The sequence below is a fragment of the Hermetia illucens genome, chromosome 4 (assembly GCF_905115235.1).
Source record: "Hermetia illucens chromosome 4, iHerIll2.2.curated.20191125, whole genome shotgun sequence".
NCBI classification, from domain to species: Eukaryota; Metazoa; Arthropoda; class Insecta; order Diptera; family Stratiomyidae; genus Hermetia; species Hermetia illucens.
Window position 1 is genome coordinate 7,022,724 of NC_051852.1, and position 25,099 is coordinate 7,047,822.

General features: G+C 46.6%; 2 protein-coding genes across 2 annotated transcripts in view; one reads left to right on the plus strand and one right to left on the minus strand.

Annotated features, from left to right (window-relative positions):
- Positions 1-5,160, plus strand: part of LOC119655005 (anaphase-promoting complex subunit 7) — a 17,969-nt gene extending 12,809 nt beyond the window's left edge. Inside the window, exons 4-5 of the mRNA XM_038060673.1 lie at positions 4,516-4,790; positions 4,842-5,160. Coding sequence (XP_037916601.1) covers positions 4,516-4,790; positions 4,842-5,088 — 522 coding nt within the window. The 3' untranslated portion in view covers positions 5,089-5,160. The remainder of the gene's footprint in view (positions 1-4,515; positions 4,791-4,841) is intronic.
- LOC119655007 lies at positions 5,109-22,247 on the minus strand. The gene is made up of 5 exons (XM_038060674.1): positions 22,069-22,247; positions 5,920-5,989; positions 5,622-5,851; positions 5,368-5,550; positions 5,109-5,306 (listed from the first exon to the last, which is right to left on the minus strand). Exons 1-5 carry the CDS (start codon positions 22,099-22,101, stop codon positions 5,256-5,258), a joined length of 567 nt encoding a protein of 188 aa, XP_037916602.1. The 5' UTR covers positions 22,102-22,247; the 3' UTR covers positions 5,109-5,255.
- Between the last annotated feature and the right edge of the window lie 2,852 nt (positions 22,248-25,099).

The window sequence follows — 25,099 nt, forward strand, 5'->3', positions numbered from 1 at the left end:
ATACCTGGTGACTTTACACTTCTGGCATGTGATGCACTTTCTGGCCCAGGAGTTGACAACCTTATTCATGGAGGGTCAGAACCGAAGATGGGCAACTCCCGAAATTTGGGGTTTGATTTGAGTCTCTGAAGTACTGCGTCATCCTCCTGCGCCGTGGCGATAGCCGAGAAGTCGAGTGAGGCGGGGATGGTTACCTCGGAGACACGTGACAAAGCGTCAGCAACTATGTTGTCCTTGCTGGACACGTGCTGTATGTCTGACGTGAACTGGCTTATAAAGCTCAGGTGTCGAAGCTGACGAGGGGACGTTTTGTTGGGCTTTTGTTTCAAAGCATACGTGAGAGGTTTATGGTCCGTGAACACTGTGAACGGCCTGCCTTCTAGGGAGAAGCGGAAGTATTTAATGCTCAAGTACGCGGCGAGCAGTTCTTTATATACACTTAACAATAATAATTTGAACGCCGGAGGAGACGGTATCGACACTTTTTACGAAATTTTCATCGTTGGATTTCCACTCTTTTGGCGAGTTATTTTTTATTTTGGTCTGTGCGTCAAACGCCCGCTTTGGGGGGCGTCAGTGGTGTTTCTGTTTTGATCGAGCGGGCATTTGTGGGTGCGACCTGGCGCGGTCAAAGTAGGTCCTTATAGAATTCGATATTGCCGCGTCTTCGACAAAAACTCGGGTCGGAAAATCAGCTTTGGATATGTCGTTGGACAATTAAGACGCGGCAGGCCCATCGGACCCTCAGGTGACCGCCCTCGCTTTGCGCGTCCCTCCATTTTGGCAACGAAATCCGCAGCTGTGGTTCGTCCACCTGGAAGCGCAGTTCCAGATGTCCGGGGTAACGGCAGACGCGATGAAATTCAACTATGCGATTGTACGTCTAGATGAGGAATCCATCCATCTACGCGATTGTAGGTCTAGATGAGGAATCCATCCATCCCGACATAGTAAAGTCGGCATCCTACACATTGTTCAAGACCGAATTGATCAAGCGTCTGTCGGTAAGCGAGTCAGCTAAGCTGGATCACTTGCTGCAGATTTGAGGTTGGGCGATCGAACTCCCAGCCAATTGCTTCACGAACTGAGGCAATTGGGTGGGAGCAAGATCGACGACGACTTGCTGCTCTGGCTGCGTCGACTCCCGGAGGGCACCCAGTCGGTCCTCGCGTGTGTCTCCGGTTCTTTGGAGGCGCTGGCAGCTGCGGCCGATAAGGTGCACGGGGTGCACGCGCGTCCAACCATAGCGGCCGTTCAGCAGCCTTCTGACGAATTTGGCGAACTGAAGCGCGAGATTAACGCGCTAGTGGCAAGTATGGCTGACATGAGGGCAACGCTGGACACTCAGCGTTCGGGCGGCAGGTCGCGAGCTCACTCGCGGTCTACTGCTCGAAAAGAGCGATCGGGTCGCAGGTCGTTAGGACAACCTACGGACCGAAGCACTTGTTGGTACCATCGTAAATTCGGCGATAAAGCTACCAAGAAACTACCAAAAAACTAGGTCCACGGCCACCCAGAATGCAGCGCCACCTCGCCTAACAATTTTTAACCCCCTCAGCAGGCGCGGAGTTCGATCAGCACGTGGTCAATTTGATTGAAAGTGGTCCCATCTGGAGAGACCCACGTATGTTTGTGGACCACTTTTCGCGCAAACCAAGTACTTTCAACAATTATTTCGTGCGATAACAGCAGGTTTCATCTTTTTGCTGACTAAGAAACCTACTCCGAGCACATGGTTTACTGGATGCCCGCAATAATATATGGTGTAGCGGCTTTTCTCCAGGGAACTGGTCTCTGTCCATCGCATCTCTTGTAACGCTGTTACATCAGCCTTATATTGGAGCAGGGTATCGGCTAGCTGCTCAGCATCATTCGGTCTGTACAGGGAGCGCACATTCCATGAGAAAATACGCAAATCGTTAATGCGATGTCGTTGCCGGGTTCGTCGTTGTAAAATCCATCCTGTCCGAGGCTCCTTTCGTGGCTTCGTAACATCGGTTTTCCGTGTAGGGTTGTCAGTCCTACCCAACCCCCAACCTGGAAAAAATTTGGTCCCGTTTACATCCATCCTTCTCCATCTGCAATTTTTCATAAAGAAAGAACTCCCAGCGACCACGTGGAGGTGGAGAAAGGGTTTGGTAGTAGAGCTGTTGATGTTTGTTCAGCAGGCGTTTCCTAGGTTTTATGCTGGGTACCAATGGGGGTACCAATCCACGTTTCGCTCTCGGATATATACTACCCTTTGACCGCCGAATTTCTCAAGATCGGGCTGCGAAAACGACACTTTTGGTTTGCATTGTGATATCACCAGAATGTCCACCGATCACCACAATATCAACGGTATTCACATCAACTTTACAAGAATCAGATATGAATTTACAAGCACGAACAACATCCAAAGTAGAAACACCGAATAGACGACGGGGATAGTACTTTCCTTTGAATTTTAGAACTTTTGCGGCAATTGATACACACAAGTTCACAGGATTTGTAATAACCACAATTAAAACCAATGGCAGAAGTCAAATCGCGAACGATACCAGCATTAGTGTTGAATAAATCATCTCGAGTCCTTCCAGATTTAGGCGGCACGCCCACTGGGATAACAACTCCATCGGCGCCTTTAAAACAATCAGCAACTTGCTCTGCTCCAACGTATCCCTTTACATTCCTCGCTGTGTCGATGTGGGAAAGATCCGCTTCAAGAGTCAGGACAGGGGTTGCTCGATACCACCAGATATTCCAGCGAAAATTCCTCGATCGTTACCTCCCGTCTTCACGGCTGTCTCCGGTCCAATCCAAACCTCTTCTTCTATCCCACCGGCCAGTCCAGCTGTTCAACCAAGAACCGGTCCCCATGCCGCTACGCTCGCCTTGAACTCTGTTGAGTTCATGTTGCAACAACATGCGTGTGCGCCTACGGATGCGGCAAATCATTCCTCTCTGTCAAGATTAATTCGCCCGAATGCATTCAATAATGTGCAATCTGCGGCTAACATTAGGGTAATTGCACATTATGAAATGCCATTATTTGGGCAAATTAATTCAGAAAGAGGCGAATGAGATTCCGCTCCCGTCGCGAAGCCGCGGTCACTACACTTGGTCTTCCAAAACCAGAGCTCAACATTGAAAATAAGAAATACCAAAGGCGAATTTGAACTCCCCAAAAGCAATTAGGATTGCAACAAATACCAAACGTTAAACTTTAGCTTCAACAACTGGAGCTGGAGCGTCAGTTCTCAAAAGACACAGGAAAAAACCCAACGAACATGCATAGCTTTCCACAGGAATTAGGAACCGAAAATCCACGAAAAACCACAAGTTAAACCTTAGTTCCCACAAACGAACTGACGCTTAAGTTCAAAGAAAACACAGCAAAAACGGAAAATAAACAAAAATATTAGGCGAAGACGGCTTTACGGTTTCTTACCAGGGCAGAGGCAAATCGTCAGATGCTGCCTCACCTCTGCCCTGGGAGCAGCGTGCCCGCAGCGACTCGCAGATGTTAAGTGCTCGTTCATATAATTCGCAGAACGCGACATGACTGCGAATTATATTGAGCATAAATTCGCCTACCCCCTGTTGCCAAAGTTTGTCCAGAGCTAAACGTATTTTTTTAAGGTTTGCGGGGTCCTAAGTCCCACATCCACTTGATGTCGATTCGTGATTATGAAATCTTCTTGGCAAACTTTCATCAATCCCTGTTGTAGGAAGTCACAGCATCGCCAACTTCCTTTTTTAGCTGCTCCACCTTTAAATTATCGAAATTTTGATTGCGAAGACTTGGGGCTCATTATGTTCACCACAAGCATCCTGAACTGGAAGCAGTTCATGAGAAGATTACGACAGCAAAACAAACAAAGTCGAACACAATCGTCCATGACGGCCGGCGATTTGTACGTTGGGCACCCAAATAGATAAGCTTGCGCTCAACTATCGTGTCGTCAACAAATATATCTCGTCGTTGTGATGATGACAATCTCGAAGTCGAAATTTTGTCTGATACCAGCAACTTGATCATGAGAGCACGCCTTGCGAATGCCGCCAGTGTCAATCACACGCCCCACGTGGGAAGCATTCCTTTCCAGATTTTTAAGCGAGGAATGTCTCACGGATATTGGTGAAATTCTCGCTCGAGGTCGTAGGGATTAAAGATCTCGGACATCATTGATAGCATTTAGGAATATACACACTTCAAAAACCAATCTCCGTTCTTACTCGATGGGTCAAGGATCGGTGTCGAGTAGCCGGTCTTAGGTCCGAGTTTAATTGTTGACTACTCATCAATTATTGAAGCATCAGTGAGTCGGGCCCCATGCGCCCTTTGTATTTGGCTTTATCAAACTGTGTGAAATCCCCAGATAATACCAACGAATTGTAGATAATTGAGGACCTAAAAAATAACACCCCACGTTAGTGATCGATCGTCGATAGCCCCAATCTGATCACATAGTTCATGAATACTGCTTCAAACTATTAACATCGAAAATGCGAATATTCTCCTCATACTTTCAGCTACTCGCAAGGACCTTTCCCAAGGATGCAATGCATCGGAAAAAAGTTAAATCATATCTGACGAAAGCTCTCGAACTGGACGAGTACTACTATCCTGCCGTTTGTCTCCTAGCCGAAGTTATGCAAGATGAGGGCGATATTGCCGGTGCGTTGCGAGTGCTAAAAAAACAAGTGGCTGCTCATCCCAACGTGCGATTGCACTCTATGCTGGGAGATATTTTAAGCTCCGAAAAGGACATGGAAGCCGCCCTGGAACATTACACATCAGCTTTAAAGTAATTTATCACTTAACACTGGTGAGGGATTGAATTGATTTCCCTTTGTAGCTTAGATCCAACGAACATTCATGCATTAAGCGGCCTCAGCGCAATGGGATGCTCACGTAGTACGACCGCCAAACCGGAGGAATACTCATACAATACATCGTCAACAAATGATGAGCCGGCAATGGATTTCCAGGAGCACAGCTTTGAAATGGTAGAAATATCTCCTGCACTGGCTAATGCTGAGCCTGATGGTGAAGCGCTGTGGTCAGAAGCGTACGACAGCGAAGAGGAGGTTAACCATAATTAGCGGAGATGATCCGGGGAGTGTGATATTGGTGAATTGTGTGTTTATTGTTATTTAATAAAAATTAGTATAAAAAATCCCATTTGGTACATTTTTGCCAAAGGCTCTTTTCACCTCGCTGACTATTGAACTAACCGCGTTAATGGTTTCGTTCTAGAAATCTCTTGCTTTCATCTCCGCTGATTTTCTTTGATAAGGGTCACCAAATGAACTAAGTAAAACTAGACAAATAAAACGATAAGACATTATTTTGAGGATATTTTTTTTAAAACAGTTGATTACCATAAGAGCGAGTCCAATACTGGAGAACAAAGTAAGTTGTTTTAAGGAAGATAACTTCGAAATTTGGTTCAAACAGCCATCTTTGTAAAAATCCATCAGTTCGTCACTGCGCTTACAACTCGTTGGCACTGGTAGACCCCAATTTGCGTATTCTTTGTAAGAAGTCAGTCCGCAGCATTTAAACTGAAAATAAAGAAAGGACATTAGGGGTGGGATTAAGACGCCTGACATAGGTTCATTAGCGAAACACTCACTTGTTTTTGTATATCGTCAACATGATTTCTGTTATTTGGGTAATACTCGAAAATTCGCAACAGTTTCCCATATCTATACACTTGGAACTGATGAACGTTATATATCATATCAGGAAGCGTCAACAGAAAAAAGATAACGTAGCTTTGATATTTGTTCTGATTCTTATTCAGATTTTCCATTAAAACAACAATTATCCCCGACACCAATAACCTTATGAGCTCTATGACGCCTGGAAAGTATGGACAGAATAGAAATAAATCGATCCTTCCGTGACTTGGCTTGATAGGAGGCACTTACATCGTGTTACGGTTAAATCGAATTCTAGGTATAGAAGGAATATCCGCAACCCAACATATAGTATAAGAACCTGAAACGATATGTAAGAGAAAGCCAAAATCTGATTAGTCGACCGTCAGACCATAGCTGGTGACGACAAAAAGGGAAGAGCTATCCCAAAAAACCTAAAAATTGGGCGAAATTGAATGCTAGCAGTTCGGCGAGATGTAGCCCGAAGTTCTTGGTTCTCACATATTATCTCCCTGTCAGGACACAGAAATTTAATCACGTGCCTTGACTCAGGATTCAACGAAGCAAAACCCACCCAGGGTAAACTACTCTAATAGAGACGTGAAGTCTCGAGGCGGAAAACCATCTTTACAAGTTTCGACGTGAAAAATAATTCCAACTTCCCGTCACACACCACACTTCGCACCCTTCTTTCCCACTTCTTCCCCTTCTTTTTCTTTTTTTTTCTTCGAAAACCCAATTCCCTATCCATGTAGCACGGCAAAGCGCCCCACACGGACAAATTTCCCTTCCGTAGTCGAAGTCCGAAAATTCAAATTTGAACTTTCGAAAATTAATTTCAAATTGAAATATTCGAACCTCAAAAGCGGGCAAGGAAATTATATCGGCGTAGCAAACCACAGGTGCTTCGCTGGCCCCACAGCAAGGAGGAGAACCTGGAGGAATTAGTCAACAACACTAGCACCGAAGTGCACTTGTAGACGCGTCTGATGGTCTCCGTTCTAGCGGCTTTAACGTTATTCAGGACCCTAGCGTCTATCTAGTCCAGTTGGAAGAGGCTCTGAGAAAGCAGGGATACGTACTCCCTGCTCATTCGGGAACCTCCCTTGAATGGCTCCACTCGGTCTATCAACTTCAACATATCAATCTGAACCTTCTGGATGAGGACAATCGCCTCGAGCGACGGTCGCTACGGTATTAACTTCGTCAGAAGCGATAGATCCATGCGTCGCAGTTGGGCTCCGAGAGGCGTGGTAAGGTGCGAGTTGCCTCGGAGTGTTCTAAGAATCAGATTTTCTGTCCTGTCCATGGAACACCGCCACATCTCTCCCACGATAATCCGTCAGCCGGTACAGATGGGCGCCCAGTCTTCACTTCACTGGGCAGGAACTTCAGGTCCAGCTTGGCGTTTTCATATTTATTAAAATCGCTCTGCCGGAAGTTCCTTCGGAACACCCTGTCAACCACCTCGAAGTCCTTGTCCTCAAGTTGTGATGGCCAGCTGCTCTCTGCTGGGCTAATCGCAGTGTCTCTTTGAAATCCTGCTTTAGGAGCTCCGTGTTCGTATCACTAGATGCCCGAGGAAGGATCCTGAAGAAAGTTCCATTGGCGCAACAGAGAGTAGGACCCTCCGTGAGTGATCATAAGTCATGAGTCAAAAAGTATGGGGTGTCTCCAGTGACTGAATGTACGGATGATCTAAGCGCGCAGCAGATATCAGAGATCTTGCAGTCCAAGTCGCGCTGATCAGGAGAGACGTAAGTTCGAATGGCGGCTATTAGAGATCGGTTAACCCGTCCCCCCTGAGGAGAATACAACGCGGTGAACACGTGTTTAATGCTCCTTTGCTTCATCACCCGACCGAAGTGAGCGTCCTTCGTGGAATTTGCACTTTACTTATTGAGCCATCTGGGGCCAAAAGTACTCGCTTTTTAGACGATGTAAGGTCTTAGCAAACCCCCCTATGAGCACACAGGGAACAGTCATGAAGTCGCTCAATCAAGCCCTCCGTCAACTACTCGAAACTCACATTTTCCAACCCGAAGCTTCATGAAGAGCATCTCCAGAGGCATGTTCTGTTCTTTTGCAGATGTAACCGTCGAACATACCCAGATCTGGAAGTTGATGATAATTGTCCTGGATTCGAGCTATCAATGGAAGATACTCCGAAGATTTAAAAGCGGGAAAGTTCAAGTCGAGTTCAGTGGTGTTCTCGTCGCTGAGCGCTGATATCTCCAAAGCCTCAGTACCATGAACGCGGGACAGAGTGTCAGGAACGACATTCTTTGTCCCTTGCCATGCTTTATAGCGAAATTGAAACCTTGAAGTTTGAACGTCCGTCATGCAAGGCAACCACTCAAATCGCTTTGGCTCATCAGCCATTTGAGGGAAGCGTGATCAGTGACATGACAGCAATAGGGACCTCGTCTCCTTTCGGTGTTACTTGCATTATGCAGCACCGGTGCGGAAATAAGTGCCTTCTTCAGTTGATGAAACGCTTGGAGCCCATCATCAGTCCATTCGAATCGCCGACCCTTACATAGCATATTGGTCAAAGGAGTTGTAACAGCTGCGAAGTCATGGATGAACCTACAGTACCAACCGCAGACACCCAAGAAACGGCGCAACTGTTTCACTGATTTAGGTAGTTGAAACTCCACAATAGCTTTTATTTTGTCAGGGTCCGTCCTAATTACTCCATGTCCGATGATACGAGTATGTCCCAAATATTTGACCTCCTTCCGTGCGAAATGGCTCTTCTCCACATTGATAGTCAAACCCGCGCTCCTTAGATTAGTGACAACCTGTTGACCATTGAGACTGTGGTCCTCGAACGTCTCAGACACGACTAACAAATCATCCAGATAGACGATTTCTCAGGTGAGCTGGCATTAACTCACAAAACGTTTGTGGAGCATTGTAGAATCCGAAGGGAATCGTTCCGAACTGGTACAAGGGTCTCCCTGGGATGACGAAGGCGGTCTTATCCCTTGACGCCTCAAAGAGCGGTATCTGCAAGAAGGCGCCCTTAAGGTCAATACCGGAAATGCTTTGATTAAAATCCTATCGATGAGCGGCATGGGATAGACTCTCTTTATCATGCAGAGATTAACTTTAAGGGCGTCGAGGTACATTCTCACTTTGCCTGGTTTCGCGACAAGAGACACCGGAGAAGCCCAAGCGCCTTGCTACTTCTCGACGACCCCCATTTCCAATAGTCGATCTACCTCCGCGTACAAAAGCTTCCCCACAGTCAATGTGATGCAATACCAATGATGTGCGCCCTAGTCCTTGTTTCGTGAAAGAGGCAAACATAGATATCGCAGCTTGCAGTTGTAACTCCTGCACATTCGATAGAGCATGCCGCTGGCCACAGGTGTCATCGACAGTCTCCAAAGCTCTCGAACCCTGCGAAGACGGAATACCGTTTGTCAGAGAAAGGCCAGGTGCTAAATTAAAACTCCCAAATACCGATTTTGACTAAGATTGAGGATGATCCAGAACTCTAGGTCAGCTGTAGATCCCCTGAACGTGACCGTAGCAGAAACCTTTCCTAGCGTGGAATCAGGAGTCCCATCTGTCGTCTTTAACGTGAGACGTAATTTCCGGGGCCGGTGTCCACCAAGCTCAGTACATCTTCACCCCAAAGGGTGATCTTTGTAGTCTAACGAGACTGCTTTACGGTGCTAAGACGCTGTCAGAGCGGAGCTCGCATAAACGGGATGCTCATCCCTGTTCGAAGCATCTCGAGCAGCTCGGCATGGACAAGGGCCATGGATAGGCGCTCCTCCAGCTGTAGAATGGCGTGGAGATACTCGTCAAAAGGCTCGCCATCTCCCTGAAATCGGGTGCGCATGACCCTCCTGATATCTCCAGGGCAGAGGAACCGACCCCCCCCCCCCCCCCCCAGGCTCTGCTAATAAAAAAGGACACGCCGAATCAATGAGTAAAACTGCCCTCTCAGGGTACGTTCCGTTAGTATTGCCACCCGATCCAAGAAACTGCCAATCGATATCGAATCAGAGGCTTCCGAGAACTTCAGGCGCAATCCGGACACTACTTTACCCACGCGTTCGTCCGAGTAGTGGCCTCCTCTAGAGAATCTGTTCAGGTTGGTAGTGGGTCTTCGACCCGAACTTGCAGATAGCAAATGAGATGTTCCCGCACGAGATGTAGAGGTAACCCGGTTCGACCGGGGACCAGGCGATTCATCCTTGGATACGGTCGCTAAAATGCAAACCGTGCAGTGCTCCGGTGAGAACCTAAGTTTCCAGCGGGTCGGGCTCCCTTTTCTTCTGATGTTAAGCGGGCATTTGCCCAATATGAATTTTTGGCACAGCTCCGGCCGGCTTTGACTCCACCTCTCCATCCTCCTCCAGATAAATACTTACTGAAGCTTCATTAGAAGCCATGACAAGAAGCAAGATGAAAAAAATTCAACGAATAGATAAAAAAAAGAATTTACTGTAAAAGTTCGCGGTATTTCCCCTCTTTTTACAACCCCCATGAACCGTCAGTTCATGCAGATAAAGAAAATAATTATAACCACCCGCCGACCCCGTCGATTAATCAGCCCTAAACTTTGTGGGGAAATAAAAGGATAGGTTTGGGGAAACTCTATGTTTTTTGAGGAATCTGCCCAGCATTGCAGACCTAAGTCACCCCCAGACCAGGGATGGGGTGATGGCACGGGCATCCACCCAACTTCGACTAGTCCGATTGAGACTCAAAGCCACGACTCAAACTAGACACCCACAAAGTCAACAAAGTGCCACGATGAACTTTAATTTTAATATATTGAGTCATTAATTTGAGTTAACTCCTGAGTTTCGGATGGGCAAGTGAATGGACAAGGTCCATTCTTCTTCTTTTTACATCCTCCACTCAGGCACCTTGGCAATAATTTCAGCCGGGGAATCCGCTGAAGAGCCCTGTTTTGGGCGTCAAGCTCGAACTTACAAAGGGATGTTCGCCTGGTGACCAAAATCCTCCTAAGTTCGTTTAAGCATCAGAGTATTCACAAGCGAAGGCAGCTTTGATCCTAATACTATCAATCCCGGTGGGTGAAAACCCCAAAAGATAGCGGAAATGCCACCTTTCACCCCATGTTGGACCCAACTCTGTTACGGTGAGAGTCCAGCATTGTATCACTTCCTCTAACATGTTTGCCAGTCGTGAAGTCGTACAAAATTAATGTACCTCAGTTCCTCCGAATTTTAAAAGAAAAAGGGTTGAAAGCGACCCTAAAGAATACGAGGGCAAACAGGACCCTCATCTTTGCCCAGAGCATCGAAGATCATGCGGCGATCTTCAAGTTTAGTAAAGAAAAGGGGCTTCCCGCCACAACTAACACCCCACCAGCCTTAAGGACTCACTCCTTAGTAATTCGCGGTCCGCTGCCATTGAAGTCGCAATCGGGGGTGGCTTAACGAAGCATTCAACGTGAAGTATATACTCCACCAAAAAATTTCGTTTGAGAAAGCCAAGTCTATCCAGGAAGTGCAATGCTACAGCTGCCAAAACTTCGGGCACATCGCCCTCAATTGCTCCATCGTGCACAGGTGCGTGAAAACCATGTGCGAGGGGAATGTTCAAGACCCGCGGCGGACACACCAACTGCTGCTGCAATTGAGGTCAGACTGGACATCCCGCCAACTACCGCGGGTGCCCGGCATACAAGGACATGGTTGCCAGAAGGAAAGCTGACGGAGGAAAAAAATGCTGATGCTATGAGAGCCAAAGCCCTGGGATATATACCAAGGGCATGGAGGCAGGCAAAAGTGGTCTTTATTCTGAAAGCAGAGGATCCTTTTCACTCTAAATCTTTCAAAGTAGGCAAATACTCAAGACCGCGACTCTAGCTGGAGCCCTGTCTGCTGCTGCTTTCGTTTACTCGGAGAAGCTCATCTTCGAGTCGAGCATTAAACCAAGGTATTTAACCGCAGGTTTTGACTCTATAGTTAACTCGCCGATCGATATGGGACGCAGGGTGCGGATTCTCCTTCTGGTCAAGATGACTACTTCGGTTTTTTTTCAGCACAAGGCTGAAACCATGAGCAGTCATCCATCCGCTTACTCTTCGCATCAATGTGCCAAGTCTGCTTTGCGCCTGTTCAACAGTGCGTCCGGCAACAAGTGCCGCAACGTCGTCTGCATAACCGACCAGGTTCGATCGAGTCTGAGCAAACTATCGTAGGAAGCGTTCCAGAGGTCCGGCCCTAGGATGGATCCCTATGCTACTCCCGACGTGATTTCCATCCTTCTTTGGCCCTCTAGTGCCTCATAGAGCCGGGAGCGGTCTTTCAGATAATCCCTCAATATCCGCAAGAGATAGCTTGGCACGCGAAATAAGTTTTCTAATGTGCCTAGCATATCGGTCCATCTTCCGGAATTGAAGGCATTTCTGACATGAAGCACTATGAGGAGCACTATCCGTCGTGATCGGTGACTGTGTGACTCGGCTCGATGAACCGCATCTACGACCTCTATAATAGTATTCAATGTGGATCTCCCTAGTCTGAACCCGAACTGCCTTGGGGATACGTCACCGGTAGCGCGGATCGCTTCAGTGAGTCTGCTCCTGATAAGGTTCTCGAACACTTTCCCGGCCATGTCAAGTATACACACGGGAGCTCCGGGTCTTCTTTACCCTTGTTGATCAACGCGAGTCTGGCCACCTTCCAGCGACAAAGAAAAATACTCTCATTCAAGCAAGGGTTGGACGTCTCAAGCAGCAATTCCGCCGGGATACCATCAGCACCTGGCACCTTCTTGTTCTTCATAGTAAGAACCGCTTCTTAGAGCTCTCTCATTGTGAAAAGGGGACAATCCTCGACGCTTTCCGCGCTATTGGCATCAACCCGTACAGGATGTCTGGAGAACAATGTCCGTACAATGCGGTCCATCTGATCGGTATTTAATATGCAGGGTCTCCACAGAGCCCCGATTTTCCGGGTGACAAGCTTATAGCTAAGTCCCCACGGGTCCTCATTCACCACGTTAACAAGGTTCTGCCAGCCGCGAGCTTTGCTTTTATTTATAGCGTTGCGAAGTCTCCTTTTTGCTGATCTATATTGTGCCTTTATGGCACATGCCTCCTCGTTGGTGTGCAAACGTTGTGTCAAACGGCGGAGCTAATGACACTCCCTCCGTAGGTCGGCAATTTTTGCCGTCCACCAGTACATAGAAGGTTTGTCGCGCCGGGGCCCTCCGAGGCATGGAAGCCTCACACGCCGTCGTTATCAGTTTCATTACTGAATTTACGACGGTGTCAGCTGCGACATTACCACCCCCCGGAACATCCTCCAGCGCGGCTTTGCCTGCTCAAAGAGCTTCGACGAACTTTCCGATGTTCACCCTCGCGACATTCCACAGACAGGGGGAACGTCGCCGTGTTGCTCGCCGGTAAGTAGCGTCAACCACTTTGAACGCGATATACTAGTGATAATTTGCCGAGAAGTCTTCTAGGACTCGCCACCCGTCCATTGATGGTGTTAGAGATTCCGACGCAAAAGTGATGTCAGGAATGCTTCCTTCATAGCCTGGGTGCCGAAACTTTGGCGTGGATCTAGTGTTTAAAACTACGAGCCCGGTTCTGGTAGCCATTTCCAGAATCCGTTTCCCTCTGGAGTCTGACTGAGGAATGCCCAATTCAAGGACCCCAGCATTAAAATAACTGCCAATCAGAATTCGTCCGTCCGTGCTCAAAACGGCGCCCTGCAGAACATCAAGACGGCGCCGAAAGTCCGCCATTGTCTCGTTCGGTGTCAGATAAACGCTAAAAACGTTATCCTTAAACATCGGATCCAGACACGATCCCTACAGAGAACGCAACTTTTACTTTCATTGTGCCTATTTGGCCACATCTCCGGCATGCTGTCCTCCTGTCTAGTCCCTTGCAAGCTGCTGACGTGTGTTCATAGTCCAGACACTTGTAGCACTTGGTGGGAATTATCCGCATTCGTACCCTGCATACTACCCATCCGATTTTGATTCTCCAGCAGCCAAGGAGTTTCCTTGCATTTTGCTCGGGGACTTCGACCACGGCGAGTTTTTGGCCTCGAGCATTTACAGAGGTGATACCTATCCGGGCACTGGTTACCTCTGGACATTCACGCTTTATCGCCTCCTCAATTTCGACCTTTTCTGTGAGGCAGTCAAGATCCCGGATTTATAGAGAGCACATGGGCTCTAGGCTGGAAACAAGAACCTTCTCCCCCAATAACCCTGCTTCGCAGAACGTACTCTTGGTAATTGTCTTCGGGTTTAGTTCAACGAGGGCTCCGTCACTCCTCGTTTGCCTCGTTTTCGGTATGGAAGTCACCTCTGTTCCGCTGTCTTGGGATTTCATCCTGTAGCGGATTTCACTAAGGACTTCCGCAAATGTCTTACCTTCCGTCGCCTTAATGAGCAGAGCCGACGGTCTAGTCCTTCTCCGTTTCCTCGTCTTTTCGGCTCCTGGCTTTTGGTTTGCAGCCTCCTTGTCTTTGGACAGAGGGGCCTCTGGCGGCGTAGTCAGATATTTCCTTTTTTCCTTCTTCGCCTTCTTTTTTTGGGCCCTGGAAATTACTGCGATAAAGTCTTTTTTAGGCATGTCGTCCTCTTCCCGCTTTTTCCCTAGTTCACTTTACAGTGGGCTATCTGCGGTCCCTTTGACGCAAGCAGCGTTCTCAGCGGGGAGTGTACTGATCCACATGACCTTACCGCTTTGACTCTTGAACACTTCTTGACGGGGGACATCTATGCAGAAGACATCTCGACCGGCAAGCCAAAGTGAGTACAGCGTCTCCCGGTGTCACCACTATGGAGGTTCTTCTCGGCCACTTAGTTTTGGTTCAGCCGACAGGGATGCTGCCTCGTCTTCCTTACCGCCACCTCTGAACACCAGCATTTAGGTCACGTCCGACTAATAAAAGGACAATTCCGGTTGAACGTGCATATCTCGACAGATATATCAGAATATGTGCAATATCTGTAAGGAAGGCCTACGACTGCACGACTGCAACGCAGATAGTACCTTCCACAGTTCTCAGCATGAATTCATTCAAATTAATTACATTCAAAAGTAACAGCCGAAAACGAAAAACGTAATCTGTCATCAGAACAAACCTTGCTGACGTAGAACGAACTTTGTTGAACTAAGATTTTCACTGGACATTGAAACTGCGTGTGGATCGTAAATTCTCTCGCACGCATCTTAATTGTGTTTCCCGCTTTATACCTGATCGCGTAAACACACACACGCACACCCACCCAAACAACTTTTAGTAAACAAACCATTGACGGATGGTATTTGAGACCAAGCCAAAAAGGCAGTCTTGGATTCAAATTTTGGAAGCATGTAGCTGGGTACTCGTATATATAGTGGAGAATATGTCGGCCAAGGGATTTTCCCATATTCCGAGTCGTTCAGGAATTACAGTGTTAAACAGGTAAGGAGTTTGCAGCCGCGGCTAGAGTACTCGATGAGAAAGAGCGTCGAATCTTTTTTTACCTGTTAGTTTTTTACCTGAGCCTTATAAATTCGAACACAGGTATAAATATAAAAAGATGGAAAACCAAGCAATTGTCTAAACTTATTTGCTGTTTGGAATAAAAAGGATAATCCAGTCTATAGTGAGCACTGAAAGGCTTTCAAAGCTATACTTAGTTATATTTTGTTGTAATTATTGTGCTGTTTGTGTGTTCAGTGATTTTTTTAAATGGATCGTACGAAGGGAGATCGCTTTAACGTTCAACGTCATGCTCCCACTAAAAAACGAGTATTTCATGGGAATCGATACTTATCAGAGAAGAAAAAGGACTTCGCATCAACATCAGCAAAGAAACTTTTAGCAAGCATGAACATGGATGTTCCAATTGCGACAAGTTTTGTATATTGTATATTGGTTTTCTCCCGCATCTCTGCAAATATCTGCAAATAATAAAATATACGTAGTAGTAAAAAAGGAATGCGTAGGATATGTCGAGAAAAGAATGGGAACGCGGCTTAGAAATGCAAAGAAGAATCACAAAGGCATTGGTGGAAAAGGGGCTGGAAAACTTACTGATAAGGTTATTAACGACCTCGCTACATTTTTTGGGCTAGCTATTCGTCGACACGCATTCGATAGAAGGAATGAAACAAGAAATTTGGGCAACTTTCTTCCATAAATGTTCTACAGACGAAAATTCTCAGCATCAAAATTGTCCAGCAGGCGAGGACAGTTGGTGCAAATGGCGCAAAGCGGAAGCTAAAGGAGAAGTGGATAGTTTCCACCACGAGAAGGCACCTTTGACTGAAGAAGTTCAAACAGTCATCAAACCAATCCAATTTGTCATGAGATGATCTCTTGAACAGATGTTTAAGAGCAGAGACCCAGAATAACAATGAGTCGTTAAATGCATTCATCTGGACTATCGCTCCTAAACAATTTCATTCTGGGGCCAAGGTCGTAGAAATAGCCACTTTTCTGACCGTAATTATTTTCAATGAAGGACTCAATGGCATTCTCAAAATCCTAGTGACAATGGGATGTCAAGTTGGTCACATATGTCAGGTTTATGTCGACCGCCGTAATGAAGCGCGAATTTGGCGGTCCGAACGACGATCGACTGACCTCGATAAAAGAGCCAGAATTGAAACCAGAGAGCAACAATTGGCCTTACAGGACTTTTTTGAAGAAACGGAGGGTGCTCTCTATGGACCAGGTATAGCAGATTAATGGTAAGTGAAAATTTTACTGTTGATAATCACATTTAAATTTTCAAATGCGTTTTTCTCGAAACTGCATCTTGAAAATCGGCTGCCACCATGGCTCAAAAACTATCCAATCAAATTGTTTGAAATTTTCAAGACTTCTTTAATACATATTTCTACGGTCCGCAAACTAGGATAATTGCAATCGGATGGGTCGTTTTTTCTTTATTCATAAAAAAAGCCGTAAAAAAACACCAAAATCCAAAAAATTAAGTTTAAAAGCAGCCCACCAAAAATTTACCTTTTAATATTTTCTAATTATCCTAGTTTGCGGACCGTGGAATATTGTCCACATTAAAATGTCATTTAGTTTTTTTCCTCAGATGAACACAGCGCCCTCCTGCCCTCTGCGTGGCAGCAGAAAAACACCTTTTTTTGGAGATGGGTGCATAAATTGACACGTATTTCGAAAACTAGCTACGATATTAAGCTGAAAAATTTATCACATATACTAGAGATATTAATAAACATATGGTGAAAAATCCCATTTTTATCTTTATCCAGTCCTCCAAAATAATTTTTCAAAAAAAGGCAAAAAAACTGTCTTCACACGGGATGACCCTCTTAAGATCCCGCACATCCTAAACAACTACCCAGCTTTAGTCTAGCTTAGACTAAAACCCCGCTTTATACCCGATCGCGTAAACACACATACACACACACAAACAGCTTTTAGTAAACAAACCATTGACGGATAGTATTTGGGACCAAGCTAAAAATGCAGTCATCTCGGATTCGAGTCTTGTAAGCGTGCGATTCTTGTGAGCAGCTCTAAATGCATTACTCAATTTGCAGCCCCTCACTGCAATGAGAGCAGCTCATAGACTAATAAGATTAGATAAATGGGGAAACAAGGGATGTGGGGGCGCAGAGCATTGAAAGAGTTACCCGGAGTACTGAATCTGTGGCAACCCAAACTGAGATTTCACCGCTTGGAGCGCTGCTCGTCGCAAGGGGACAACCGCCGAGTTCAGTTAGTTAGAAAAAGTCGTTCCGTCCGTCTTGTTCCGTTTTCAATAAATTTATGTTTTACGCTGTAGTTAGTGTTTTATTATCGCGCTACTACAATTGGTGACCCCGACGTGATTTTCGGAAGCCGGTGCGACCCTTGTTTCGGAAGTTCTGAATTGTGAAAACCGCGTTGTAATATTTGATTCGAATCGTGCGAGTTTGGTCAAGATGGCTACCTACACCAACGTGCATACCGAAGACCCGGACGAGACGCGGGCAGAAAACTGCGCTAGCCCCAATCCATTTATAGCTCGTCAACCCGTGTCTCAGTTCGTCGAAGCCATACATAACTTAAAGCTTCCGAATTTTTGGAGACAACGACCACAATTATGGTTCGCTCATGTTGAATCGCAGTTCGTTGTGAACCGCATTTCAAGCGACAACAACAAATTCCACGCGGTTGTCGCGGCGCTCGATGCCACCGTCATGGAGGAGGTAGCCGACATAGTGGAGAAGCCGCCTGAAGTAAAAAAATACGACGAAATCAAGCGGAAACTCATCATCAGGTTCAGTGATTCACCAGAAAATCTGCTAAGTAGGGCTCTATCGGAGTTAGAACTAGGCGATCTGAAGCCGTCTAGCCTGTGGCGTCAGATGCAGAGTATGGTCGATGGTCAGCTTAGCGACGATACGCTAAAAACGTTCTGGCTAAAAAAGCTGCCAAGCAGAGCGCGTGAAATCCTAACGGTAGCGACCAACATCGACGTAGACGCCCTGACCGAAATGGCCGACAAGATCATGCGCGTGAACGATTCACACGTGGCCGCCATCAGTTCGTCCGAGTCTAATGAAAACCGGTTCGAACGAGAGCTTGCGGTCATCAACAAGAAATTCGAGCAACTATCGGCTGAACTACGAAACAACCGACAGAGACAACGATCTCGATCTCGCTCTACGGGACGGCGACGAACAACCAGCACATCGTTGCCATCGTCACCCGGCGCCAACGATATTTGCTACTATCATCGCCGCTTCGGCAACTGCGCAAGGAATTGTCGTGCGCCATGCACCTTTCGCCAACCGGAAAACTAATCACCTCGTCGTCACTTTCTGCGGTTGAGGACGACGAGACTCCATCAAACCGCCTACTCGTAAGAGATCACCGGCATGGATTGCGTTTTCTTGTCGATAGTGGAGCCGACGTCTCAGTGGTTCCGATAAAGATGTTTCCGAAAAACACTAGGCCGTCAGATGTGAAACTGTTCGCTGCAAACGGATCTCCCATCGATACATTCGGAGAAAAGCTTCTGAATCTCGATTTCGGACTTCGACGTGCCTTCAAATGGAAATTTTGCATCGCCCGAGTCAACCGACCGATCCTTGGGGCAGATTTCTTGTGACATTTCGGATTACTTGTCGACATCAAGAACAAACGACTGTTAGACTCCAACACATCCCTCAGTTCAACAGCATACCGATTCAGAGGCGCCGATCCGACAATATCAACGATCGATCCGAACAACTCTTACCATCGACATCTAGCACAGTTTCCCGAAATAACAACGACTGTTTTGCAGCCTACGACGATCAGCCCGCAGGTATGTCATCATATCATTACAACCGGACCACCGGTTTCGGAAAAACCCCGACGACTGCCTCCCGACAAATATAAAGCAGCGAAGGCCGAATTCGAATATATGATGGAAAAAGGCATCTGCAGGCCATCGAACAGTCCGTGGGCAAGTCCATTGTTGCTAAAAGCAAAAAAATCTGGCGAATGGCGTGCGTGCGGTGATTATCGCGGTCTGAACAAAATCACCGTGCCCGATAGCTACCCGGTACCGCACATCCACGACATCACACAACATCTCACTGGCAAAAAGATTTTTTCGGTGATTGACCTTATACGAGCTTTCCACCAAATCCCAGTCGCGCCCGACGACATTCCAAAGACAGCTGTGATAACCCCTTTCGGGTTATTCGAATTCCTGGTAATGACATTTGGACTCCGTAATGCTGCACAGACGTTTCAACGACATATCGACAATGCACTTCGTGGTCTTGATTTCGTTTGGGCATACCTCGACGACATCTTTATCGCGTCCGATTCGGAAGAACAACACGAGGAACACCTCAAAATCGTTTTCGAACGACTTCGTATGTACGGACTAAAAATCAACCCAGTCAAATGCGTATTTGGTGTTAACAAGATAGAATTCTTGTCTCACCAGATCTCGAGCGACGGAATCGAACCATCTCCGGCCAAGGTCAAAGCGATCAGACAGTATCCGAAACCTACGAACATCATCGAGTTGCGAAGATATCTCGGTGTAATCAACTTTTACCGAAGGTTTCTGCCGGGAGCAGCTACAATTCTCGCACCCCTCAACAGCTATCTGCGAGAAAGCCGAAAGAACGACAAACGTCCGATCGTTTGGAATCCCGCATCCGAGCATGCTTTCGAAGAATCAAAACGACTAATCGCTAACGCGACGAGGTTGGCACACTCAGTTGCCGGCGCCAAACTTTCAATTACCACCGATGCATCCGACGTCGCAACTGGTGCCGTTCTCGAGCAATTCCACAATGGACTTCGCCAACCACTTGGGTTTTATTCCAAGAAGCTATCTGAAACCCAAGCCCGATATAGCACATACGACCGGGAATTACTCGCAATATACAATGGCGTGAAATTCTTTCGACATATGCTTGAAGGACGTGAGTTCACGATACGCACCGACCATCGACCGCTGATATATGCTTTTCAACAAAGATTGGAGAAAGCATCACCGAGACAGTGCCGACAGCTTCAGTACATCTCACAGTTCACCACCGACATAGTCCATGTCTCCGGTCAGGAGAATTGTGTCGCAGACGCACTGTCTAGAATCGAAATCGAAGCCATCGCAATGCCGACCGCGGTCACGATCACTGAAATCGCCGACGCACAGGCAGACGACCAAGAACTTCAAGAATTGCTAAAATCCACATCCTCGCTTGTCCTGCAGCAATTCACCTTCAGCAACAGCGACAAGCCAGTCTACTGTGACACATCCGCGCAAGTCATACGACCATACGTACCGCGCTCTCTCAGGCGGAGAGTATTCAACGTCTTTCATGGCCCATCACACCCCAGTGGCCGAGCAACCAGCAAAGCAATGCGGAAGAAATATGTCTGGCCCGGAATCGACAAAGATTCCACTACCTGGGCCAAAAACTGTATTCAATGCCAAAGGGCAAAAATACATCGCCACGTCCGAAACATACCACTGCAGTATGCACAATCGAGCAGCCGATTCGAGCACGTCCACTTGGACATAGTTGGCCCGTTGCCACCATGCCAAGGACATCGCTACCTACTGACAATGGTCGACCGATTCAGCAGATGGCCAGAGGCTGTCCCAATATCCGATATAACGGCAGACACTGTCGCAAAAGCATTCTATTCGCATTGGATATCAAGATTCGGATCCCCACGCACCGTCACTACAGACCAGGGTTCGCAGTTCGAATCTTCCCTCTTTCGAGCTCTCACTCAGTTGACTGGATGCAAGCGAACACGTAGTTCTCCGTATCACCCAGCGGCCAACGGCATGGTAGAACGCTGGCATCGATCCTTAAAAACCGCGCTTATGTGCCACGAGAATCACCGATGGGTTGAGACTCTACCAACAGTATTACTCGGCTTACGGACATCAGTAAAATCCGACTTGAAATGCTCACCAGCCGAACTCGTATACGGCACAACACTTCGCTTGCCTGGTGAACTATTTCTCGACACCGAAATGCAAAACGATCCGCAGATATTCGTCGAAAAATTCAGGCGAGATATGCAGCAACTTCGCGCCACACCGGTCGAACATCATAGAGCAGACAGCATGTTCGTCTTCAAAGATCTGTACTCCTGTACGCATGTCTTGCTTCGAGACGATACCTCACGGAAGCCGCTACAGTGTCCTTACATGGGACCTTACGAGGTAGTAAAGCGAAATAGCGATCGAGTGTTTACGATACGATGCAACGACAAAACTGTTGTCGTATCCACCGAACGACTCAAACCAGCGTACACAATCCGTGAGGACGACGACTTCATCGAACCAGCTATCATCCAACATCGAAGCGAATCACAATTAACAAATCGACCATTGCGAACATATTCTGGACCGAAAAGCAAGAAAGTCACAATCGCTTAATGACCTCGATCATCTCGACTATTGACAAACGAATCGCAAACAACATTCTGTCTTGTGGACAATCCATCATGTGTTCGCTAGGAGGGGGATAATGTGGCAACCCAAACTGAGATTTCACCGCTTGGAGCGCTGCTCGTCGCAAGGGGACAACCGCCGAGTTCAGTTAGTTAGAAAAAGTCGTTCCGTCCGTCTTGTTCCGTTTTCAATAAATTTATGTTTTACGCTGTAGTTAGTGTTTTATTATCGCGCTACTACAAATCCTCTCTCACAACGCCATCTGACCCTCGGGTCCCCATTCATCTGTTTAGTAGGAGATATGAAGTTATCCTGAAACATAGAGAGAACTGGGAAGTCCCTGAGGAATGCGTGGCGATGGCTCAAAAACAGAACAAAGTTTCAGCACTTATTGTTGAATTTATGAAAGTTTATTTCCCTTAAATTCAGCACTAAACTTGCATAATGCAATCTCCCGTCCACATTATAAACACCAGTAACAATTATTAATGCAGATGAATGTGTATGAAAAATTTTACTTACGAATACCAAACTTAGAGGAAATTTGGAGAACATTTTTGTAGTTTTGGAATAGACAAAATAACCACGGATTCCGGAGGGATTTAATAGAGCATCACAATATTCTTGCAACTAAAGAAAGCACGGAGTTAGCTATTTGCGCCTATCGCGTTCGAGTTCCCAAATTTCACTATGATTTTGTTAGTACGTGAGCTTCTTAAATACCCGAATGATTTGAGCTGGTAATTCACTGATAAGATAAAAGCTGTCGATAATAAATTTATATATCTTGTAATACATTTTGCAGTTTACTACACTCATTATCTGTATTTTCTGAATATCCTACTACAATAGAAGCACCCACTTGTGTTCTCCTTTGTTTGGGTTGTCACTTCTAGGGTTGCACACTTCCACCGGGGGAAATAGGGGTAGTCCAATAAACTTAAGAGCCGAGTATGTTCCATCGCCTTTTTTGCATATTCTGCCAGTTTGTAATGATTATAATGGACTAACGGTGGTCAGAAGAACATCCTTGGTGACCGGAGTTGACTAAGAGGGGAGAGCCGTCTGGAAAACCTAAGAAGCTGGCGAAATTAACCATGAAGGTCAACCCGCAAATACTGAAGCTCCACCGAAGTCTTCAGTCGGCAGGCGCTTGCACGTCACCTTTGAACACATCAGTTCAGTTTCAATAAATAAACCAGTAGAAGATATCTTTTCCTTCGCTCCCAAATTCCCATTTGTGTGTCGGATAGAGGTGCAAGTGCACTTAACTTCATTGTTCAAGTTTGAGGTTACACGGTTTTCCCTCAGAAGCCAGTGTTCCTACGCCTGACTTTTCCATATCAGCTTGTAGAGTAGGGCTTCCTATCGTTTCCTTGGTAGCATACTTTAAGACTTTATTAGGGTCAAGCAGTGCACTGCAGGATAAAGTGACGCGGAATATAGCTCCCCTCTCTAAGGCTCCCTGTGGCTTTCCAGGGGCCAAGCCTCTCGTATACCAAGACCGTTAGTAAATGGTGATAGCCACACCCTGTACGAGGTGACCCTACCATTAACAAAACACTACGGATCTAGACTGGGGAGTCGAAAAACATCTCTCCCAATCCAGGGTGCCATACAAACCGTGCCCATTGGATAGTTAGCAGTCGGGGGTAACTGGCTGTATTCGAACGGAGCCTCACTGATACGTCGCCTCAATGAGTAAGTGAGACCTTACCGTGCTACGGTGGACTATGGCGCGGCGGACCTCCTAACCCCCATACTCGTGGGAATCGAATGAGTACCAGCAATAAAAATAAAAAAAACTAAAACCAATAAAGCGGTACCCCGTACCGCACATAAACTGGTTAATCAGGGTTACAAGTGCCCGGTGCAGGAAGGTGGGACTGCCGATCAATCCAGCCAAAACCACCATAGTGCCATTCACTAGGAGACGTAAGGTTGATCACCTGAGAGCCATAAGGTTACATGATATGGAGGTGAAACGAGAAACAGAGGTCAAATATTTGGGAATTACGCTAGACCAAAAATTACTCTGGAAAACACATGTCGGAAAGCCACGAGGGCTCTGATGACTTCTAGGTCCATAGTAGGAAAAAAAATGGGGTTGCAACCCGAAGATATTACTTTGGATATATACTGCAATAGTAAGGTCAATGATTACTTATGGAGCGGTAATCTGGAGAGAAAGAATTGAACTCAGCATACAAGCCAGGGAATTTCACAAACTCCAAAGACTGGCCTGCGTGTGTATCAGTGAGGCAATGAGGACATGCCCAACGGCACCCTGGAGGTCCTTCTGGAATTAACCGACGGAAGATTAATATTCTTTTTAGGTGGTGTACCGATAACAATTCCCCTTGCAACACCTTCGTCTTGAAGAGTTTGCAGAAATCGCCAATTCATTTCTTCCCGCTTCTGACACCTGTTCTCCCAGCTGGTGTACTTCCAAGAGAGTCTGAATCGACTCAACTCTGGAGTTCGTGAAAGTACCATCCGGTTTTCAGAGAGAGTCGAACTTGGTCGACTCAGCCTTATTAAAAACTCTGCACAGCCTTTAAGTCTCCCTGTTACCTTCCAGTTCCTCACAGTACGCTCCAAAGGAGTCTCGTTTGCGAAAGGTGGGACGGCTTTCGTCAGCAGCTTTATGCAGACAGAGGCAAGCTCTCTCCGGACAACATTGTCAGACAGATGCTGAAGAGAGCTGGCAGCTGGAGTTATGTTGCGCATTATGTTCGGGCTCTTCTTATTACGAAGAAGATTGAACTCGATCGGCGGAGGGACCGGATAGCAAGGGGTTCCCTAGACTGACTTGAAGAGCGAGATGACTATCCAGAAGTAATGTGTCAAACGGTTTCAGGCTAGTTCTCTGATGACAGAAAGATGTTTGGTTGCTAGTCCGACAGCATATTGTTGCGGGAGTCCAATCGTGAATGCAATCATGTACCCTACTCCCCAAAAAAAATGAGTCTCGTTTCGAATACCTAATGAGCCTCTAATATTTACAATGTGAGTTCCGGAAGTTTGACCAGTCTTCATCTTTATTGCTTTTGCAAGCAGGCTGTTCACCTGCAATAGTCAGACTAAATTCTCAGTAACGATGATTTGAGAGTGAGACTTCATCTAGCACTCGCCAGTCTCTAATCGACTGTAACGACTTTGAAATGCGGAAAGTAAGGCCAATTACTTCACTTTTCCTTGTCCCCATGGACATAGGGGCGCACCCTACGTTCCTACGGTCATCAGACAGCTGAAGTGATAAAATTGAACAGCTTCTCCCCTCTACGATTGCATTTGCTACTGCCTCAACAGTTGAAGGCCACTTGATTCTGCATACACTGCCTGATCCCTTAGTTCTTGCGTCGGCGGAGGGCAAAAAGAATCATAGGGTAAGTAGGCAGAGGCAACTATAACGTTTCTCCTCCTGCCATTAATCTGGTGTTGTAAGTTGACCGCAACAAGGTCTTGGTCAGAATTGTCTCAGCATAGTTGCCTTTAACAATTTTGATATCAATCGAACCCATGGCTCTTGAACCAGAAATATATAAGGACA